Source organism: Heliangelus exortis, chromosome 1 (assembly GCF_036169615.1).
Source record: "Heliangelus exortis chromosome 1, bHelExo1.hap1, whole genome shotgun sequence".
Taxonomy (NCBI): domain Eukaryota; kingdom Metazoa; phylum Chordata; class Aves; order Apodiformes; family Trochilidae; genus Heliangelus; species Heliangelus exortis.
The window spans coordinates 16,164,406-16,180,754 of record NC_092422.1 but is presented as its reverse complement, the minus strand read 5'-3'; the positions used below and the strand labels follow the sequence as shown (position 1 = coordinate 16,180,754).

Genomic DNA, 16,349 nt, shown 5'->3' with positions numbered 1-16,349 from the left:
ACACTCACCATGTGCAGATGCAGTGGCTTAGCACTATCAAAGACACTGCTATCAGTAAGCATTAACAGCTTCCTCCGTATATCAGAGGGTCGGAAGCTTAGGGTCTGAATTTGGATTGTAGTTACACAAATACATAAGAACCTCAGAATTTCAAGGAGAAGTAAATCATGCTTTGTCAAGTGTTCTTCAGCCAATGGGCTCAAAGCACCTGAAAAAAAGACTTGCATGTAAGAAATGCTTCTCTGAGGACAACGGAAAAGTCAGTAATATTTTACGTCTTTATAAAGTTCTCAGAATAGAGCATTAGTGACCTTTATTTGTTATTGAACAGTTACTGCATGAATAACAGCTTCTTAAGTGTTTCCTGCTTCTACAAAGGCACTCTCTAAAATCAAGGCTTTTACTTTTTTGCCCATACATATGGCTGATTTCTCCATCACATTTACAAAGAACTCTGAAGATAATCTGCAGATATGTTCATTTTTGTTATCAACTGTAACTTAAAAAAAATTTTGAACCACAGATTCAAAGCTTCCCCCAAGCTGAAATTATGACAATTACTATTATGTTATTATTCTTACTGAAATTTCAATTATGACCTAAATTAAACAGTTACAAATGCCATTTGACTGTCACATGTAGAACTCTTGTATCTTTCTGAAGCTGCAAATTTGATTTATTAGAATTATTTATTGGATGGTTGGAAAAGATACTTCTAAAGAGACTTGTTCAACATGATGGGGAAAACAGACAAGCTGCTGTTTGTGGCATTAATATAACAACCTCATTTCCTTCATATTCAATAATAAACAGGAGACATTAATTGAAAACTAAGATACACACCATTTTGAGAAAGAATTCAAAGCAAAAGAAAACATCCGTATTTGTAGCTCCTAACCAGAATACACAGATCCATGCTCCTATCCCTCTGCAGGTCCAGTGATGTAAGAAAGATGACCTTGTCACATCAGGGAAAGGATGAAAGTTAAACAGGACTGCTCTTAAGAAAATTAAGCACAGTCTAATGGCAGAGACACAGTATCCTATGGACATGTTCTCTAATCTGTTCTTTGCCAAAACTTCTACCTGACTTTGAACAAGTCACCTAGCTTCTTTTGTAATGTGTTGTGTCCTTTCCAAATGAGCTAGAGCACTTCACTAATACCTTTAAAACACTAATGAGATACAGAAGAATTATCACTGCTTAGAAACTAACGGGTTCAACCATTACCTGCTTCAACTACTAATAAAAAAGCACAATTCTGTATTTCGCTGTCTTTCAAGTAGAGAGCAGTCTGTCAATACAAGCTTTTGCACATGGTTTAGGGCACAGAGACTTACCTGTTACATTTTGCACCTCACCAGATTCATTCGAATCACTGATGTCAGTAACTGAGTGATCAAACAGATCACCAGATGCCTGGTTATCTGCCTCCATTATACTCTCCTCAGGATCACTCCCCATGAGATCCGTTTCTCCCAGTTCACCTGGTTTTCCAGTAAACGTCATCTGACAAAAACACCACATCCTTTAAAAATTGGTTTTCAAGGACAGGAGAAGCACCACAGGCATAACACAAGTAATGACACTGTTTTCATGGTGAACTGGAGGAGGTGAAGACAGTAAGGGTACACTGAATTGATGAATTTCACCCTTTGTGAAAAACCTGTCTTCTGCACACATGAATTGTTTGATTTGTGCTACGTTCTTTACATACAAGCTTCCTAAGATGGATTTTAGTATCCAAAAAACAATTTTCTCTACAAGACTCACAAACTTCTCACTATACTTCATAACTTCAAAGAAGGGAATATGATGTTTTTAAGGGCACATCAATCAATATTTTTCCTACCACATGACGATTTAACAGAAAGTAAGAATCACAATTTCTCCTCACCTGTAAAAAACAATTTTGCCTATACCTGACTACAGAACAATGTGCCAAAAGAGTTAGAAGAGTTGTACTAAACAGTGATAAGCCACCCTATTACTTTACTCAGTGAGAAAAGAGAGTCACTTACAATTAGGAGATTTAATATGCATATAATAAACATCTTTAAAGTGTTATAAGGCAATAAAAGTCCATCAAACTACAAAATAAAAATAAGCTTTTAAAACTTTACACATACATTAAGTATCACATTAGAGAAATTTCTTCTATGGCATAAAAACTGTAGATACTTTTACTATAATATTGTAACAAAAAATTTTTTAAAATAACTTTTTTTTCTTGATGTGAACTGGCATGCTAGTCTTGATCAAATGTTACCGATTTGCTTTAATTCTTGCCCTCTGCCTGTGTTAAAATGCTAAATAGAAAGGCTTCCTATTAGGCAATTCTCAAAAAAAAAAAAACCCAACAGGAAAAACCTACCAAACAAAAAAACCCGATTTATTTTTTCAGTAGTAACTACCTCATTTGGTTTGCCTCCAAATTATTACACTGTAAAAACAATACTTTCATAGAAGAGCACAGCATTTAAAAACAGACAGAATAAACTTACCAGATTTTTGCAAATATCTACAAGATCATTCATAAATTTTGATGTTAATAAACGCAGGAATATATTAGACAGCATCTTATTAGCACTGTTCTGTAAAGAAGCAAGACGTACAGATAGGTTAATTAATTTTTTTCAGGTACTATATTTGTGATATTAAACTTTGTGACTTCATTGAGTTAGAAAGAAATATAAACTTTTTAATAAACTTTACCTTGGTACAATTACATAAACATTTTGTACACTGCATTATCAGAGTCCTCAGTGAGTTGACCTGGGCATCTTCATTCAGTTTGTTTTTAGACTGAGAAATGCTTTCTCCAGCATAATGAATGAGAGACTAGTAAAAATATAACACAGTTAAAATACTTCAGTTAAAATTTTTTATACTATGGCACACACACAGCACAAACACAGAGACAAAAGGACATGATTCTCATTCATACAGTATTATTTCAAGTGTGCATCAATGAGTCTGGCCTTTTTTTATTACTGTTTTATTTTTGTTTCACCTATTCTGCTCCAGAAGTGACAAAAAGATGGCCTAGACATGCATGAAACACTGATATTTTCATCCATTTTCAGCACAAAAAAAAAATACATTTTATCCTATAATGTTTAAGTTCTGGTTTTCTATTTTTAAGCAAGAATACACCTTACACAGTCATAGTAATAATAAAAATAATAATAGTACCTGTCTTCATACTGGTTTAAACCATCAAATGATCTTTAAAAAATCCTGCATAAAAGAACTATAAATTAAACATATTTTTTTCCCCTAAGTAGTCCTTTGTCCACATGTCCATTATATTTTACTGTTTTAAAAGAGGTGACTGAAAAATGTATGGATATTTAGCATATTCTTCACTGAAAAAGAGAGGCACTGGTGTACTGATGGAATTTGAGTGACTCCTCCCTTTTCAGCAGCAGTAAGATACTGAAAGCTCACTTGACTGCCTCTTTTATAAAGCAGAGAACAGTTGAAATATTCATACTGTGAAAATGTGCCAGCATGAATAAAATTTAAAAAAATATTTTATGTTTAATGGTTAGTTTCATTTTTAATAGGTCTTGAATACATTGCTGCTTACCTTAGCTTTCTGGAACAGCTCTGATTTACAGACATCCTCTTCTTTAAATATACCAGTGTAGCAATAGCAACCAAGAACACCAATCAACAGACTGACACATTGGACAAGGTGTTCTGCAGAAACCTTAGACTAAATCAAATACACAGTATAAATGCCAGTGGTTAAGCATTAAGTTTTTTTGCCAAAATACAGAATTCTTTAGAGTACATGAGAAACATTTTATATACAGATTTCACCAAAATTAAAATAAATTTGCATCAGTGTTTTGCGTTGCACTCGCCTCAGGTCTTTAACAAGTCTTTTTTGGCTCTCTGTGCTATGATATTCTATGTGTGTCCCACAGCCCCTGTGCTTCTTCCTTCAAAACACTTTTAAATTCTACCTCTTCTTCAGATTCCATCATAGCAATACTTAGAGCTCTTCCCATGTGCTCTGTTTGTTTAGTTTACCTTCTGCTAGGATGACAGTATGAGCCAGTCAGGAACTAAATCATATTCCTACTGCTGTCTCTTTCAATCTTATTAATTTTATAAGTTGCTTCTTGGTAACTACTGTGTCAAACAAATGGCACAGACAGTTTTAAATGTGTGCAAGCTTACTGCAGGAGTATTTATAGATCCCTTTTTACCTGCTTACATTATTTGGATCAAAAGAGGAGAAAGAGTAGACAAATAATTTTTTTCTTACTCCCTCAGTGAGACTGAAGAAGATAGCTATCATATTCTTGAAAAGCAGGTATTAATTTAAAAAGATGGGAAAACTTAGGCATACACACCACTGTTACAGCAGTGAGGGGATAATCAGTTCTCTTGAGCAGTTGCTGTGTTCTTGCTAATACAGCCAGTATTTGTAGCTTTCTTTACAATTACTACTTTACACAGCTGTCTCTTTAAAAAACCTATCTATTTAGGACCTCTGTGCCTCAGAATACCTTGGCTGAAAACTGGTGAGAGCTAAAAGCATACAGAAAGCACAGAAGTGGAAACAAATGACACAAAAAGCAGGAAAACAGTTGTTTGTGTGGCAGCTTCGCACAAACTTCCACTTCTACACAGCCACTGTATATTCCCACATACTTAAAAAAAGCAATGGATATTTTGCCAATTATGTAAAGAAACACAGACTTCTCTTTTTCATATTATTGGATAGTTTTTCAAATGCTTGCAGTTCATCTTTAGTGACAACAGGAATGAAAATCTACACACTTTACTTTGCAAGTATATTGTATGGGAGCACTAATAGGAACATGAAACAGTAATATCTTACCTTAGGAGCATAGCTGCTTAAAAGCTTTTCTGACATTGCTAAAAGACAGTACTCCAGTGTTTCCCTAAGATTTTGGTTGATGGCAAGTCTTGAACCAGTCACATTTTTATCTGCAACATTTACTGCAAAGTTAGTGAAAATATCCATTTCATTAAATGTCGTCTGCAGATACAGCTCTTCAACATCAGAAAAATTTTCTTCTTTGCCTTGCCAGTGTTGCATGCTTGAAGAAAATAGATAATTTTTATTTTTGCAGACAGTATAAGACTTAGAAATTATTATTTAAATACAAGAAATAAGTAAAAGGAAAGTAAAATATTTTATCTTTTTTGTGTTTCCAAACTGTGGTTGATCTTTAATTTCTGAGGTGATTTTGACTGTCTACTCTCTTAGCTTTGTATGAAGAAACTAGAATGAAAATGAAGCCTGCACACAGACCACACATTTTACTGTACTTCATACAGCAGCATCTGTTTTGTGTTAAGGTGGCTGACTTCAACCTACTTTACACAGTTGGAACAGAAATTAATTTATTTTGAAACATGTATTTTTATCTTGTAGTAGGGAAGTCCTGGAACAAGTTAAACACATTTTAGTTTCATTAAGAGGAAACTGGACATAGTCCAAGATCCTGATCATATGCATCAGTGAAAGATGAACAGCATTCATAGGGTAACTGATGAACTCAGTGGCTGGGGCCAAAAACATAGATGGAGTGGTATGAGCATATATGGACAGTTGCATCAACTCAACTTTCTACTTAGCATCTAGCTTCAAGGGAACTCTGAAGATGAATAACTCCTTTAGGATGGAAGGTAATTTCAAAAAAGGGTGAATACACATTTCAATAAAGTTACAAATTATTGGGAAAATATAACAGTAAAGAGTTAAAAATTCCTACTTATGGAAAAAGAGCCAAATATTTAGCTGTATAGCTGAAGAGAGATGATACATATATTCTTTATTTTGCTTATAACATACCACTTGGCATCATTTTGGAAAAAAACCATGGCAGCTCTACAGTTCTTCATTGTAAGACTCACAAGAATTTTTTGTAATGTAAGATGAGGAAAATCGCTGTAAAAAAAGAAAAATGTTTTGTATTTTCTTGCAATCAAAAAAGACCTTGGGATTCCTTAAGCGTACCCAAATACTAACTAGAGTAAAAGTGTATCTTCAAAGATGCTTAAGTTTTCATTTAAGATTCCTAATGCATAGTTAATGTTATGGTCATACAACTACATCATGTCCCCACAATGACATTCTACAATAAGCTTAAAAGTACTGACAGAGTACAATTCTGCAAATCCACTTTTCCCTGTGCAGTATTCTCTGCTGCAGGGTAAGCTTACATATAAAATTATGCCACAAAGACCTCACCTGCAGAGCACAGAAGGCAGCTCTGCACATTCTTCTATTTCTTCCTCCAAATAGCAGGACAACAACCATTTTATTATCTCCTCCTTTAAGACAGAGTCCAACTTTCTTTCACAGTTATTGTGTTCCATTCCTACATCCAAATTTTCTGGCACTGAGTAGGCAGACATCACTAATGATAAACAACATACAGCAGAACTGTAACAAAAATGGAAGATGGGGCATTTGTGAGAAACAACGTGGCATGTTTTGTTGATCAGCACTCTAGAGCAAAGTCAGTATTTCTGCATGCTCAAGGAGCATCAAGTACACAACCCAGTTAATAAGCCTGCATACTGGATCCTTTATTAAAACCTTTATTAAAACCATTTTCAAAAGACATTTTGGCTATTACAGATATTTCCTGTCTATTTTAAAGAATACTCAGAATACTCATTTCAGAATCCAAATATATTTAGAAGAAAAAATACTTTTAACTTTAAAAAAAAAATCAACTTCTCCTTCAGTCATATTTTAAATTTTTTGTTTTACACTTTTAGCCAATTTTAAATTTGACAGTGCTTGCCTCCACTCTTCTGCCTCTGCTTTCAGACATTTAGGTAATTACACCCACTTCCAATGCTTAAAACATAAACATGGGCAGTTCTTAACTAGAAACACAGCCCCAACAACAATAGAAGTATTCTGAATAATACAATGCTTCTGATTTCACAGTAAGGAGCAATGTGAATCAGACACTAAATATTACCCTTGCTTCCCATTTTACCTTGAAGGTTTGCATGCTGGTCCTGAAAATATCTTCCAGAGTTCTTTATCTGCTACAACAAGGTTTCCTTGAATTATAGCTCCAAGCAGCCCAAAGCTCTCTCCCTCAATTTGTTGGAAACTTATGCTACGAATGGTCAGAGACCAAATTTTTGCCCAGATTCTCTGGAGCTCCAGCTTGAGGGTGCTTTTCAAATCAGTTTTCTGATTTTGACACAAAGCAAGCTCTGTAAGACACTTCAGCACATACGGGGTCCTTTCTCCTCGGCGCTGCTGAGGCAGCAGCTGGTGAAGTACACTGAGTAAGGGAGGCAGCTCACTGTTAGGAAGACTCATGGGATACTTCGATATTAATTGAGCTGTAATCTGTAACCTTGAAAACAGAAAGTGAAGCAATTAATATCAAACATATGCAAATTTGCATCTTCAAATGTAAATTAACAAAGTGTTCTCCAAGTGCCATTTCACATTTATACTTTAAGGTGATTTACTAGCAAAGGTTAAAGATTCAGTATTTCTACTGTTTTTACTTCTAAAAATCTGGTTGTGTAGCTTCACTATCCCTAATAAATCCTTACAAGCTGACTTCACTGATTTCACAAGGGAAGAAAATTTCAGGCAAAAAAATATTTTTCTCCTTCTTTTGGACTAGCCTGTTATACACTCTGACCTAGGGAGTGACCTCAAGGGTCAAATGAGAAATAGGAAACATTACAAATCATCTCTGCAGATTGAAAAAAAAAAGTTCCAAAATGAACAAAATGCTAAGGAGTTTGCTCATAGCAATGGTTATACACTACTCAAATTAGTAAATTACAGTACTCAGTATTTCTTGGAGATTGCCACCTCCACACAGAATGGCATGGTAACTTCTCAACTGGATCCTAAACTGCCACTCTGCCACAATACTGTGAGCAACAAACACACACACAAACCTGTGGCACTAGCACAGGACCCAGTTCACAAGCAGCTATGCTGTTGTGGTATCTTGTGCAGCAGTTTCCAAGAAAAGTCAGAAAGGCAGAGAGGAACAGTAAGAGCAAAAAAACATCCGGTGTAATCTATGTTAGCTAAAAAGTCAACATTCTTGGAATTAGGACTACAGCTGCTAAAGTCATGCTGTGGTCTTTTAACAGCTTGATTATCTGCTATGCTCTCTGCTACAGAGTCCTTCTGCCACAGTCAGTGGAAGAAGATGTGCAGTTGTTATCTCCAGTTCAGAAATTCCTCATGTCAAACAAAATACCCCTCAATCTAGGTCCAAGCTAAGATGTTAGGCTTTGCACTTCAGCAGTTTTCAAGCCAGGTATTATGGCAAAATGTGTGAAGTAATCCAAAATGGCCAAACTGTTAATGGCTGATGCTGTTCTATGACACAGGCAGCTTAGGACAGCAGTAAATCTCAGGTTAATTTCCTAATACTCAGAAGCTGGATCTCACACACAACACTTACACAAAGACTTGTAATATCTAGACAAAGAGACAGGTGAAAAATCAGATCCAGTAATATTTTATACCCTACAGCACAATTTACTAGTCCTTATTTGTTATTTCTTAGGAAACAAAAGATATAAAGCTTTTAAAGCATGAGTGCCAAGAACACTACTCACTACATTCCAAATGCTATGAGAGTCTAACCTGAGTGCTTAGATATCTAATTACACAGTGTGCAGGCACCTAATTTGAAAGCACAACATATTCAGGAGAACACTTAATTTAAGAAGATGTCTGTAATGATATTGTTTCATGTAAGGATGGCATTACCAAGGGATCACATCAAAATCCTTCTGGGATCTTTGCAGGTTGTCTCGAATTACCTCCCAGCCTAGTTCAATCCTCCTGCGTTTGTTTGGTGCTGTTTGGTCACTGGACTCTCTTTGAGAAATGGCATACGACTGAGTAATTTCCAGAACTTTGGTATCTTCTGTAAAAACCTTTAATGAAGAGGAATTTAAAAGTCCACAAATAAGAAAAAAAAGTATTTACAGGAAAACTGAAATGTCAAACTAAACTGGTCTATTTTTTACTGTATCTAAAGGCTCAAAAGGGGCATCCAGAATTACTATTATTCTAGAATGCACAAAAATTAACTAAAAAGGACACAGACAAAAGAAACTATTTCAGTACATGACTGAGAAAATGCTCAATCCATATTATTTTCAAAAGCAAAACACACAGCACAGTAAATACAGCTTTATACTAAAATAAAGATGTTACCTGATGACAAATATCAGCCATTAACTCAATCAAATTTTCCTTTACAGCAATATTACGTGAACCTGAAGAATACTTTCCCCTGCTCCCAATGAGATTTAGTTCATTCACTAGAATATCATACAGGTTATGCAGGATACTTTGCCATTTTGTGGAGTCATAGGCACCTGCACATGAAAAAAACATTTCAAACATGTACCACCCACTTGATACAATATGTAAAACTACCTAGACAACACAAAATACAACCAAAATCACAGTATACAAAGCTTAAGAAATGCAGGCCTGCAAAATAAGCTCTATAATGGAGAATGAATAAAGTAAAAAAGTTTAAAAAGTTAAGAGTATTTAATCAGCATATACAATTAAATAGGGTAAGAACAAAGTTTCTAGGAGATAGCTCTTTATCTAAGTGGAAAACTTAAAATGTGATGGATAAATTCTGATGGATTATAAACCCTTTGCTATTTTGAAAACAAAGTGAAAAAAAAGTTTTTATAAACAAAGCACTACAACTGAAATGGGCCATGACAGACAGTGAATGATGTTCTCTGGCCAGTTTTATATAGTAAGATTTAGACCACTGTAGTAGTTTCTGGGCTCAAATAAACCTTGCAAGATATGAATAGATGTGGCAATCTAAACTATTATTTCCTTTCCTTAAAGACTTTGTTTTGATTTAGTAATTAAAAACACACTTTGATAAAAAAACACTATTAACCTTTACAGGATTTAATACAATTAATGCTCTCTTAGTACATACAATTTGTAAACTTATTTTCATTTTAGCTCAGTATTAATCTATAGCATAAAACTACTGACATGTAATGATCACTCTCATTAATGTTTCCAAGATTCAGTATCAACATTTAGAAAGTTGACACGATAATATGAACAATCACGTACAGTGACATAAAGAAAACAGGGAGCTTTTTATTGTACCTTTTGCCTGAGTTTTTGCACCCTGTGGATGATGAATACGAACTTGGAGACGAAATAAGTCAATTATTGATTCCTTCAGAGAATCCTTTGGTCTAGACTGAGTCCATATATAAAGCAACGTAGGCAAAATTTCTTCTCCTACTTTACAAGTCCGTATGCGACAGTTGACAGCAAACTTATTGCAGAAGATATTCATTGCTCCAACAATATGATCCAGGCCTGCAGTATTCTTCTCCTGCCTGCAATATAAACCAAGCACTAAAACTTCCAGAAGAAATAATCTTCTCACAAGAATTTTTTAAACATAAATACAAGCCAGTAACTATATTCAGAATATTATTTTCCTAATAAATGCAGAAGTTATTAATATTTTAAAGAATTTATTGAACTGGTGTTCAAATACAGAACAAAATATACCTAAAAAACTATTAACTGCTACTACTCAAATCTAATCCCAAATACTTAACAGGGGTTACTCTCTTAAAGTAGCCATTAGCATACAAATGGAACACTTGCAACTTACCTTGCCATCTGCATTGCTTTTGAAAAGAAGGTAAACATATCAGAACTCAACCCATCAGTTTGGAAGCAGTACCCCCTGGTAAGTGTGTGAATTATTCTAGCCACCAAGACTCTATTAATCTTCACAGAATGTCTGAGGTATAATTGCCCATACAGGATCAACAACTCTGCAAGTGTATTAAAAAAAACATATGATACAGTGTGTATATATGCTGTAAATATTCAAACATAGATATAAACATACATGTTACAGAGGATTAAATAAAAATGCTTGAAGTAAAATACTGCATGAAATATACTGAAACTACCATTCTGAATTCAGCTTCATGTCATAATTCACAAAAGTTAATGGAGAAAAAAACACATGGTCTTGTCTATACTGGAAGTAAAGTTACATTCATTCTGAGCTGGGATACAATTTCCTCCGTGTTACCCTGAGCAAAATAGCTAAAGCAACACAATCAAATTTCACAACTGTTTCCACACTCAACTTCTACTCTACATTGATCAATCAGCACAGTAGGCTCCTTTTGCTGCCAAATATGTAATAAAAGTACTCACAAACAATTTACAGATACAGATACATTAACAAAGGATTTGATGTAGCAGGAACAGGTTCACAGACCAAAACAACTGGTACTGAGGCTCCCCATATTTCCATTACAAGCAGCTCAGCTGGTTCACCCCAGCCTGCAGGCCAACACAACCATGCTTCACACTCATTTACAAGTTTTCTGAAGAAAGGGCTCCTTCCTCAGATTTTTGCTTTCTCATCTCAATGCCCATTTAGGAATCATCACCCTGTCCTTTCATCAGCCTCCTACTAATCACAGCAGTGCATTACTGATCCAACCATCACCATCAGTTTAAGATGACACAAGCAAAAGCTTTGCTGCTATTTCATTCATGCCACGTACAAGTGGACATTTATGTTAATGTCCTTCAGTTCACCAATGGACAATATCCACAGCAAAGGTCCACAGCAGGAAAGAAATACTGATTCAGGCCTATTCTGGGAAAACACTTGGAACAAATGGAAATACACCTCAGGCCTTCTTTTGTCTAAGGAAAACTATGGGTAGAATTATCTTTTGGGAGTATCAGCCACTGTAACTACTTCATTCACAGTCAACCAGACGAGCTCAGAGCAGCTGCATCATACAGTCTTTGGGATGCAGAGAGACCAGTTACTGTACTTCTGCCCCACAGAATGACTATGGCCCAGAAGAGCTTGACAACCCTCACCTCTAGTGGCCAGTAGGTCATCAGTTTAGGGTAAGTAACCTCACCACAGACAGGACCAAGGCTGTGGAGGCACTCTTCCAGAATCAATTCTTTCAAATACACTGCATGGGTGACACTGATGTCAGCACCCAGGGCTTTGAGCTCTGGATTTCTGTATTAAGGAAAACTCAGCTTGGGATAACTATACATAAACTGAAGTGTTACTGATTCATTGTTGTGAAGGTCTTCATAGATTTATGTACATCATGGACTCAAGCAGGACTCATAATGCCACCTTCACCACCATCTGGCCTCAGATTCTTTCCAAGTAGGTATAAGGTCATTTGCAGAACACAGATGACTCCCTGAATCATGGGAATCAGAGCCAGCTCATATCCCTACATTACTGGGTGACAAAGCTTTAACCTGGTGACAACAATGCCCAAGCCTGGTTTAACTGTGTCTCTTCTTTATAAAGGGTGGAAGTGGAACGTTCATCAGTGCCAGCACCCTCAGATCTGCTATCAGTCCTGAGTATAAAGGCTCATGATGCTCTCAAACGGAGCTTTCACATTGTCCTCCATCTCCTTCCCCTTCAGCCCTTCAGTGTTGGACTCCCCTCATGCAGCCCCCTGAATGTGGGGACCAGTCTGGGGATGAAGAGGTGTGGGAATGAAGCTGCTGTGACTGGAAGAAGTCACAGAAGAATATGCAGAAGAAAGAAAAGCAAGTTTATTAGTCCTTGAATATATGTAACAATGCATGGTTCTCTAGTTTATGGTTATCCTTTCCACAATTCTTGGGGTATAAAGGGAACAGACTCAGGCAGGTGGCAGTCATACTGGGATAGATCCAGTTCTGCCTTAATTCCTACAGCAGACAGGTGAAACCAGGTTCTGAAAACCGTAAAATGTGCTGACATCAGTTGCATGGCATGGCACAGCAAATAGAGACAATAAGCATCTGGACAATAAGAACAACAATGTGTCAATACCCAAGTGTGGCAGAGAAGCTGTGGATGCCACCTCCCTGGAAGTGTTCAAGGCCAGGCTGGATGGGGCTCTAAACAACCTGGTCTAGTAGAAGGTGTCTGTACCCACTTTGGGGGTTGGAACTTGATGATCTTTAAGGTCCCTTCCTTAAACCACTCTATGATTCCATGATCAGTGAAGCCATTGCTGAGATGCTGTAAATCATCATATCAGTAGGAATGCAACAGCACCCATCTTGCCATTTGACCCCAGGAAACTGTTTCTTGCACAGGTCTTTTTACCTCACCTCTTTTGAGGGCAAATCTTGTATTTAGTAAAATTTTAGTGATCTCTTTGCTTTTGTTATATACTTCATGAGCCATATTTCCCAATACTACAATGCCATCAATGCACTGTAGTGTTCTGAGGCACAGCTTCTACTGGCCTCATGTGAATCCTTTGCTGATGCAGCCACTATACAGAGTATGACAGCTCCTCATAATTTAAGAGTACAACTATCAACATTCAGACAATCAGAACTTCCAGCTGGCAAGAGCACCTCATGAAGCCAAGTATTTGTTTACCAAATCTAACTGCTTTGGGGCAACAGCTGGAACCTGCACTTTACTTTAAACTCCTGCACCAGATCACTGATTTCATAAATATAAAACAGACTTCTCCACTGTAATCCAAAAATTATAAACAAGCATTAGGGTGGAATCGCTAGAAGATGTTTATGGTAACCTATACAAAGCTCACATATCCCTCCTTCAATAAAAGCAACTTTTTAATTTAATGGATTTAAGTCTGACTTCACTAGATTTATGGCCTTCAGTCATGTCTCATTTCAGTAACTAAATTCAACTGTGTCCTATGATCTAATGTCAAAATTGTTTCTATCACACTCACAGCTTCTGTCCATACACAGACTCTGTTAACTTCCATGGTCCTAAACTACCACGCAGCAACTCCACAGGCTCCACAGGCACAGCCTGCAGCCTTCAGTGACACTCAATTTCCCTTCTCTGCTCCCTTCAGTATCAGTCTTCAACACCCCTTGTTCATTCCTACCCCCCTACTCTCAGTTCCACCTGAGTAACCAGTTCTTCAATAAGCCCTTTCTGCCCATTGCTCTGGACTCCAGCTTGCAGCCTCCCTGTCTGATCTGTCCTCAGCTCCACACTCTGCTCTGCTCCAGCCTTGCAGGCTGACTCCCCTCACTGGCTCCTTGTCTCAGGCAGCTTTGCCAGACACTTCCAGCTTCCCCTTCAGTCTTCAACTTACAGTTCTAACTCCATGGCCCAACAGTACCAAGTTCTTTAACTTAGATCTCACCCTCAGGCTCTTTAATTACCCAACCACCATGAACAGTTCCATTTTAGTTGCATTAGTTCCATTTTGCTTTTCCAGCCTTCAGCAGGTTTTTTGCCTCCCCTTTCACACCAGTATCACCAGACCCTCTTCTGAGAGTTCTTCCAAGTTAATTTCTGTTTTGCAGTTAAGCAACTCTCTTGAAGCTATATTTCCTAAGAAAATGCTTTTCAAAAGTCCAAACTCAGACTTCAAAGCACTATACTACACAAGTATAGTATTTCTACACTTACTCCAGAATTGCATGTGCAACCTTCAACAACCTGGACTGTAAAACATCTTTTTTTTTTCCACCCAATTACATTATTGAGAGCTTAGGATGTCAGATGACTCAAAATACATAAACATTATTTCCTATGCCTGTGAAGTTAACTGTCTTGGAGTTAAATCCAAATGTAATACATACATATAACAACTGTGACTCAATGTTTTTAGGACTTCATGAGCAAAAAAACCCTCAAGATATTAAAATATAATTAACATTAACTACATCAAAGCTGTACCAGCCAATACCTAATAACTTGCAAACAACTGCACACCAACATGAGTTTTACTATGACTGTTATCAGGACACATATTCCATGGATTTGTTACACATGTTAAGCCCTGTGGAGACCACATACACATAACCTGATTGTGTATCTTACAATTGTACTTACCTATGTTTCAGCAAACAATCACAAAGAGTATACAGAACAAAGAAACTCAATTCCTCATCTTTGCTGCTTTTTTACTTCAACTGTGAGTTCTGAAGGCTGACATTATGCCTCCATGTTTTGTGCAGTACCTCACATAACAGGGCATCAGCAAATTAAAATGCACATGAATGTTTCTGTACTAGAAAAGAAGGCTTAAAAAGTTACCTGACCACTGCTGCTGGGATATTTCACACCAGTATTTCCTTACTGAGAGGATATCTTTTAGGAGTAAATTACTGCAATCAGATCCATAAACAGCACAACTTGTTGGATCTCTCATGATTTCCAGGACATACATCAGAAGTTCCTGACATTTCAGTCTGGGTCCTCCTGCATGAAATAAAAACGTAAGAGCAAAATTGATCCACAATGAGTCAAACATATCTGGAATGAGTTGCTTGTAAATTTTTATTTTAAAAATTTCCATTCAGAAACAGTTCTGCTATGAAAAATCTTCCTAAACAACCATTTCTAAAAAAAAAAAAATTACTTATAAGAAGATACATCAGTTATATACACATTGACTAAGGAGAAAAAGGCACTATGAACATCAACAATGCCTAAGAAGAAGCATGAAGGACTGAGCCATATGAAGATATTTAAAGGGAAAACACCTGGAAGTGAGCAAGATGAACCATATGCTAGTAACTTACTTCAGAGTAAAAATTCAAAGCTGAAGGCAAAGCACAAAGCCAAAACAATAATTCTATCTGAATACATATTACTTACTTTTATTAGCATGTCTGATGAAATATTTGACCAAGCTTCCAACTTCATGGATCTTTTTCTGTCTGGCAGTTTGGGTTGAAGCAGATGCATTTGGTTTTGTCAGCTGCAGGTTTTTCATTTCTTTCTGGAAATACTTCTGCAAGACACTTCAAAAAAAAAAAAAAAAAAAAAAAAGATATTAATCAAGGATCTGCACTTTTATGACTTAATTAAAATTAAATAAGTAAATTATAGTTTACCCTAGAATGTCAGTGCTTGTTCTTCTAACAATTCTCATTATCAAAGACTAAAACCAACTGAAATGTATTACAGTCTAAGCATGACAAAATACTCTATAAAAGAATGACAAAATACTCTATAAAAGAAGTTCTAAGTTTTAAAGATAATACAGAAGCAATTTGAATAGGAACCAAACTTTCCTTTAAATTCTGCATAATGCTGAATGTCCAATTTTTAGCTAGGAAGAAAAGTAATGCTAGGTCTTTTTATTTATGCTTCAACATGATAAAACTTCCTTGGTTTTAGTGAGGAAAACCTTCAAATCCTATTTCTCCACCATTTAAAAATAACATATAGATTAGATTTAAGATCTAAGAATAGATTAAACTTTCCACTGCTTTTATCACTAGCAATTAATGTATATTTTCGTAACTACTATTTGCATTCAGTTTTGAGTC

At 36.2% G+C, this 16,349-nt stretch overlaps 1 protein-coding gene across 5 annotated transcripts in view; it reads right to left on the bottom strand.

Annotated features, from left to right (window-relative positions):
• The window catches only part of LOC139792096 (serine-protein kinase ATM-like), a 71,134-nt gene that overhangs the window by 51,822 nt on the left and 2,963 nt on the right, over nt 1-16,349 (bottom strand). For 3 of the 5 annotated variants that reach the window (XR_011724145.1, XM_071734921.1, XM_071734930.1), the window contains exons 4-18: nt 15,673-15,818; nt 15,109-15,273; nt 10,681-10,846; nt 10,158-10,396; nt 9,219-9,382; nt 8,766-8,935; nt 7,003-7,374; nt 6,240-6,434; nt 5,841-5,936; nt 4,860-5,082; nt 3,594-3,722; nt 2,717-2,842; nt 2,506-2,595; nt 1,342-1,510; nt 9-208 (exon numbers count right to left, since the gene is read on the bottom strand). Coding sequence is in view for 3 of the 5 variants with exons in the window: in XM_071734921.1 (XP_071591022.1) it covers nt 9-208; nt 1,342-1,510; nt 2,506-2,595; nt 2,717-2,842; nt 3,594-3,722; nt 4,860-5,082; nt 5,841-5,936; nt 6,240-6,434; nt 7,003-7,374; nt 8,766-8,935; nt 9,219-9,382; nt 10,158-10,396; nt 10,681-10,846; nt 15,109-15,273; nt 15,673-15,818 (2,650 nt within the window). In the remaining 2 variants the exon portion in view is untranslated. Of the gene's footprint in view, nt 1-8; nt 209-1,341; nt 1,511-2,505; nt 2,596-2,716; nt 2,843-3,593; nt 3,723-4,859; nt 5,083-5,840; nt 5,937-6,239; nt 6,435-7,002; nt 7,375-8,765; nt 8,936-9,218; nt 9,383-10,157; nt 10,397-10,680; nt 10,847-15,108; nt 15,274-15,596; nt 15,819-16,349 lie in introns of those variants that run through there. The other 2 variants (XM_071734937.1, XR_011724146.1) reach the window with 2 other exon arrangements.